Here is a 6,904-nt window from a genome sequence, read left to right on the forward strand (position 1 = left end):
ATGTTTCAGTCTAAAAAGAAAAATTCAAGCCATTAAAATACTACATAGACACAATTACATAACAAGTAATATGGGTATGCATATCTTGGACACTAGGTAACAGAGGCATGACATCCATGTTACAAGACAGAATACACAGGCTACCTGCTGATAGATGAGTTCAACAAGTTCTTGTAAAGCTTCATCTGCAGTGACCCAGCCATTCAATGTTTCGGCAAACTGCTCTATTTCAGTTTCAAAACAACCTGGTTGCTCGGTGAGGTGATTTAGGAAGTCTTGTACGTATTCTGCCAAAGTCAGATAGCCATCGTATCTATCTTCAAAGGAAGACTCCTACAGCAGTGGAAGAATATACCAACTATTTAAAAGGAACCTAAAATAATGTTGTTACACTTACTACCTCCAGAAGTAATCATATAGCCCTTAGTCTTGAGTCTCTGCATACTTGATAGTGATCTTCAGTTCACTTCAGCATTTTTAGAGAGCATAGACCTCAATCCATCAGAAAGCTCCAGTAGTCCTATCATCTTAAGAACTAGGTAACATGTTTTTATAGAGATTTGGGTCTCCCAGCAAAACACATCAAAAGAGAGATTAAAAAGAAATTAAACAGTTTGCCAATTTGGGTGCCAGATTAACTAACAAACTCGTAAGTAAGTATATCTGTTAAGAATAAAACTACCAAACTGAGGCTCAACACCCATTCCTGATGTGAACACAAACTGTGCCACAGATGTATGAACTGTAGAAAGAAAAATAATGGAAAATTTGAAACAAAGTATTTTGGGCTTACATAGAGTGTACAGTGCTCCAAAATATGCAGAAAGGGCAGAAATTACAAAAATACAATAAACACAGTGTAGTGTTGCCATGTAGAAAGTATAGCTGGGAAAACTGATCTTTTAAAGTCAGCAAATTTGCATCTCTTGGCAATGGATGAAAGATTACAAGGCATGAAATGAAACTATTAAAACGGTTTTGCATTAATTTGCAGCTACTGAGGGTAAAAAAAGTAAACACACCTGCTCCCTAAAGAAAGGATGAGCTAGCACAATACCACTTTATTGATGTTTATGCTCCCGCTGATGGAACAGAAGGCTGCTAATTTTGTCCATTCAGAAATGAATGTATATAACCGTATCTAAAGTCAATACTGTTCTGGATGATTATAATGCTAGTATATGAGGGGAATAGCACAGGAAGTAGCATACTTTGTGATGTCACTAGTAATAACAGTACAAATAATTCACTTTGTCACACTACACAAAACATTGTGAAAAGCATCTCATATAGATTTCAGAAGTGGAAGCAGGAGCCTGAAGAGGGACTGCTAAAGAAATGACTTATAACTAGCAATTCAAGACATAAGGGTAACACACAGAATATCAGAATTCTCAACTGATCTACTATTTAACAAGAAAAAGGTTTAAAATATATCTACTGTAATAAAAAATTGAGCTAAAAATAATAAAACACTTTTTCTTTACTTAGTGGACATAAATGCATTGATAACGTTTATAATTATATCCTCCATCTCCCCACCACCCCTCCCTTAACAAGCGGATGTCGTTTACTTTCTGTCTTCAAAATGTCTCAGTCTCTCCTCTACTATGAAGCAACATGGATCTGAGAAAGATTTTTACCTGGATATGAACTGTGGAGAAAGACAGATACACATTGCTGAAAATCAACTATTGACATTAATTTCATGACCTGTGAAGAATGGGGGGGGAAGCAGATTTTCCAAAATTCTTCAAAGATCCATGTTATAAGGGTATACAACTTAAGCTAATGGGGGGCACATCAATATAACAAAAGAAAAACTAGACAGATTTCCTATGATGTTGAATTGAGTAGAATATTTGCCCAGTGAATAATACTAAAGACAAAGTTACTTAATGTTGCCCATCAGAAATAGGAAAAAAATATGGGTTTACGGAAATGATGGCAAACTGTTACTACTCATAAGGATAGAACTTTCAACAACCTGATCTGAGTTGGTTTTGCTTTGAGTTTGAGACTGGAGCAGAGGACCTTCAGAGGTCCTTTCCAACCTAAAGTATTCTACAATTCTAATGGTTTGGAGCTTACAAAGCCCAAGAATAAAGGCTAACAGGCCTATGTGTATCTTACTAAATATTCTCTTTCTCTAAAGGAAATCAACTTTTACTAGGCAATTTCAAATAGCCCAGTAAAAGTTCTGTACAATAAACTATTTTGTTCCACAGAACTATGACATTATCATGCAACAACTGCAGCTTAATCACGTACCACTGAACTCGCATCTCTCCAAACAACCTGTTTGGAAACTCTCCAGCCAGGTTGCAGGGAATGCAATTGCTGTAGCTAGTAAAAGCAGCTGCTCTTTCTGACAGCCATCAGGTTTGTCATGAGATCCTCATTCAGCAGAGAGGAACATATCTTCCTCTCATACTCACCTGATAAGAATTGAATCTTGGAGGAGAATGTCCTTGTTTTGGAAGGGGCCCCAATACCATTTGGTATACTGGTGTCCCTGTATTCACACTCCTCTTCCCATTTTGCAATTAAAAGGCCGAACACAGAGGCTAAACTCTGTACTACATTCATCTACCTGTACTAAATATGCAACTCCAAAGGCACTCTAGGTTTTAGTAACTATACCAGGGAACAGAACAAATGGGAGAGAAAAATGAATAATTCAAACTTTGTAATTAAGTTGTATATTGCTAAATTAGTAACACTTGATACTTTAAAAACTAATTAAATTTAGCCCAGTAACTTCTACACATAAACCACTTGCATTTCTCATTGGCAGATTTTAAGATTTAACAGAGAAGACAGCACCGCATACTGTATCAACTAAAGGAAAACAAAGCAAATCCCTCTTGGTTATTTTTAAACAGCAGTGGGCTAACAGGAGGCTGTAAGTTTACACATTCATTACAAATTTATGATTCAAAGCCATGAAAGTCAACTAGAAATTTTCTATTAATTTCAATGATTTCTCAGTCAAGCCAACACTGTCTAATTCTTCTTCTTTATGTTTTATAGTTATAGGATGGGATCCTGGATTATTCATAACAACAGAGCCACCAATTTAAAGATTATAGATTTGCCTCTCTTCTACTAAGAGTCAGTTCACAAGTTTAAAGATGTAACAATGAAAAGGTTACACAGGTACTAAAAATCCTCTGACTTACATAAAGATAAAAAACCAGAAAGTCTACAGAGAAGACCCATGAGGCAAATCTGCTCTTGGGCTGTTTCTGTACATGTGCTAATTACCACTTTCCTACACCTGATAAGGACTCACATTTCCACTTAGGAACTTAGTAATCATTTCTCATTGATTTGATTTCTCTTCAGACTTCTTGGGAACAAGCTTTTTTTCCTTTCAGATTATATGCACTCAACAAGTTTACAATGAAGTTATTGCAAACTTAAGTACAAAGACTGTTGCATATATAAAAATCACCTATCCATGTTGTATGAAGTTAAGCGGCACCTTCATGCTTGGCTAAACATATAAAACCAACACTGAGGCTGCTTAGCCTCCTTTTGGAAAATAATCGCAGTTTGAAAAAAAAAAGCGGGGGGAAGGATTCCACCTAAGATAATACAAACCTCTCTCCTAAAACTATGAAGTGAGAACATCATTATGCCCTTCTGATGGAGTGACAGCCATATTATCGTCACACACCCATGCCAGAGAACAAGTCTGACATTTCCTACTGGCAATCCAAACCTAAACCTAGTCAGCAATTCTACTGCAGACATCCACAACTTCCAATGGGATGGACAGCTGTATGAAAACAGAGAATTCCACAGAGATCCTTCTTCCCCAAAGTCCTGGTAAAGTTCTTCTGAAAATTCTACTATGCCTTGTATGCTATACCCTTTAAACTATCTTCACGGGTAACTGATAGTTTTGAGTACCAGAACTAACTGGAAATTAACTAATCTAATAATCAAATGTTATATGGACACATATAGTAACTACAATAATGTACAATCAACCAAGAAATCAACTTTATTTCTGAAACAATAGATGCTTAATAGCAAAACCACTGTGTATTTTATAAGAGAAATGCAAGTTTTCAGATCTAAAAATTCCAGGGAACATTATAAATGAAAGCTAGAAAGTATCAAGTTAGAAAAACAGAAGTTTCTCAAAACTTTATTTTGATTCAAGTTTTAAAACTCATGGTCAATAATAGTAAAGTGTGCTGAATTTCTTATTTTTATTGCAAGTGAGCCCGGTTTATTAAATTAATTCAGTCATTAAAGTAAAAAACTCCCAAACTTTATAATAGTGAAGGATGGAAGTCTGAAACATCACTATTCTACACCTAGTATATTCTGATTTAAGTCCCTGCAACATACTTCCAAATAAATGTTCTAGGTTTTGCTAGCATTTCAAGAGATATTTTTATTAATAGATGAGTCACATTCATAGCATATTCCTACAACATAGCAACCAGGAACTCCCACATGCTTGTGTGTTTTTGCAAAACAGCTGAAAAGCAACACTGCTGGCCTCAAAACTTTATAAGCATGCATTATGTATGCCATTCCAAATGGCGTTTTCTTTTGGTCTTGAAACTGAAATCCTTTATTTAGAGAAAATATGTAACATGTACTGGGGCAAAGCAGTTATTTTTCCCCTGGATTATCTGTTCACTAAAGCATGTTCTTGTTGGCATTTTGTTAACAGTTGTATATTGGCTATGGGCTGGTATTATCCAGGACAGTAATTCTATTCAGTAAGCTGACAAAGCTGGTAACATTAAGATAACATGAATTTTACTGGTGAGGAAAACACTTCAAAACACCAAACCACCATATTTAGCATTCAAATAAAGTATTTTTCTGTAAGTTATTCAAAACCTATTTGTTTCAGTATAATTGTTTTTTACCACTTGATTGCATTTGTAAAAGTAATAGTTCCCACCTGTTTATATATAGTACCAGAGTTTGGCTGCTTGCCTAACAAAAGGATATTCCAAGAATTCACACAGATCTTCCCTGGAGTAGAATTACTGAAGCAGTAACGTGGAAGACAATGGAGTAGAAAATAAGAAGTACCAACTTTTATTACATGATGCATCTACAATATTGATCTGAGATCACCCTTAGTCTGGCTGCAAATACATTTCTTATTACATATGCGGGCAGGTAACTGCTAGGAATGAGCCTAACCCTACTTTTTTGCCCTTTGGTGATACAGTAAAGGAATTAAAAGACACATGATGGTACACTGAGTTAGGCAGCCATGGCCAGTCATACCCTGGCACAGTATATTTAGGAAAGGTAAAGCCTGTGCTCAGAAAAGCTAAAGTTCAAGCTTTCTCCCACACTTGCTTCAAAAACCTGTGAAATCTGAATGAAAGTGCGGATAAGCCTTTACTTAAAATGCAGCATAGATCTAACTACAACAGAGGCAGTCGCCAAAAAGACAGCTTACTCTGATGTTGAGTGTAATCAAAGCTTGGTGTAACCAACAAGCGTGGTTATCTGCAGCCAGCTTTAGCAAAATATCCCACACTAAAAGGGATAATATTCACCCGTTATCACTTAACATTCTGATTGTGACTCTGGAGGTTATCACCAGGATTTTTGGAATCTCTTCAAGCAAATGCAGCATTGAAGTTACCTGATACACAAGATCTCAAGAAAACATTGCTAATCTGAATATAAGTAAATTGCCATACACTAAGAAGAGAAGATAAACACTCACTGCAAAGTTCTGATTGAAGTTCTGGTTGTATCCTGATGGGTAAAACTCAGGTGCTTTAACAGACAACTTTGACGTTACCACAGGAGCCACAGCCACCTGAGGTTCAGCCATTTCTGGTCCAGAATCAGGAACTGAAACTTTATCTTGTGATCCAGATGGAATTCCCGTCTGTTGCAGATGTTCTGAAAAGTTTTTGTTAAGCTTTACTTAGAAATCACTAGACTAGTATGTATTCACACAGAGTACACACAGAACACATAATTTTTTGGACTTTAAATATACTTTTACTGCAAATATACTTTCAAGTTTACTTCAAATATATTGTTCTTCTGTTTTTCTTAAATATGGATAAAGTTTTCACTTCAGCAAACTCTAGATGTCTTTCCACATGTCAGAAAGTAAACGCAATGTTCATGTGAAGGTGACAAAAAAAAAAACGGAGGAAGGAAAAAAAGAAGAAAAGAGCTCTCTCCTCTCCAATGAAAACATACTTTCTAAAAGAGCTAACCTGAGAAACTAGTAAATCTGCTTATGGTGTGCTTGCTCATTCTGTGGGTTTCACAGATTTCACATACAAATGCAAGACTTTGAAGGTCAACAAATGGAAGACATCACTAATTTTTAACAACACTAATTTTTAACATAATCCTCAAAGACACTTAGCTATCATTGTTCTTGTACACCATTTGCCAAAAAAAATCCAATGAACAGTGTTTTTAAAACCGTATTTTTCACATTTTCCAAATGTATCTTTATAGATTAACGCCTAAGTTTATTGAAAACAGAACATGATACCTACCTGAAAAAGTTAACCACCAAACAATGCTTTGCGTTACTGTTGGGTTGGGTTTATTTTTTGGGAAACGTTTCGGATGGAGTTCTTCAATAAGGGGAAGGCTGAGACCATCTGCAGTCAGATTCACAGATGGATAAAACGCACACACAGAGGTGAGGGCACAGAAGGGGGGGAAGACAGAGAGGTGTCACGAGCAGCTGTAATACAACATCACAGCTTTACCTGGGCACAGGCTCATGACATGACAACTCTTCTGAGGAAAGGTGCAGGGTGCCTCTACATGGCTCATCTCCGTGCAGTGCCGAGAGGAGCCAGGCAGGTGTGGCGACCTCTCTGCCGCTAGGTGCGGGGGTGGGAAAAAGGACGCGTCCCCGTGGCCAGGCCGGAGG

General features: G+C 36.8%; 1 protein-coding gene across 4 annotated transcripts in view; it reads right to left on the reverse strand.

Annotated features, from left to right (window-relative positions):
- Nucleotides 1-6,904, reverse strand: part of PAIP1 (poly(A) binding protein interacting protein 1) — a 25,670-nt gene that overhangs the window by 14,793 nt on the left and 3,973 nt on the right. Inside the window, exons 3-5 of one of the 4 annotated variants that reach the window (XM_009324508.1) lie at nucleotides 6,519-6,626; nucleotides 5,720-5,901; nucleotides 145-333 (exon numbers count right to left, since the gene is read on the reverse strand). In XM_009324508.1, coding sequence (XP_009322783.1) covers nucleotides 145-333; nucleotides 5,720-5,901; nucleotides 6,519-6,626 — 479 coding nt within the window. Of the gene's footprint in view, nucleotides 1-144; nucleotides 334-5,719; nucleotides 5,902-6,518; nucleotides 6,692-6,904 lie in introns of those variants that run through there. The other 3 variants (XM_009324528.1, XM_009324515.1, XM_009324522.1) reach the window with 3 other exon arrangements.

The sequence above is a fragment of the Pygoscelis adeliae genome, unplaced genomic scaffold (genome assembly GCF_000699105.1).
Source record: "Pygoscelis adeliae isolate BGI_AS28 unplaced genomic scaffold, ASM69910v1 Scaffold320, whole genome shotgun sequence".
In the NCBI taxonomy this organism is placed as follows: domain Eukaryota; kingdom Metazoa; phylum Chordata; class Aves; order Sphenisciformes; family Spheniscidae; genus Pygoscelis; species Pygoscelis adeliae.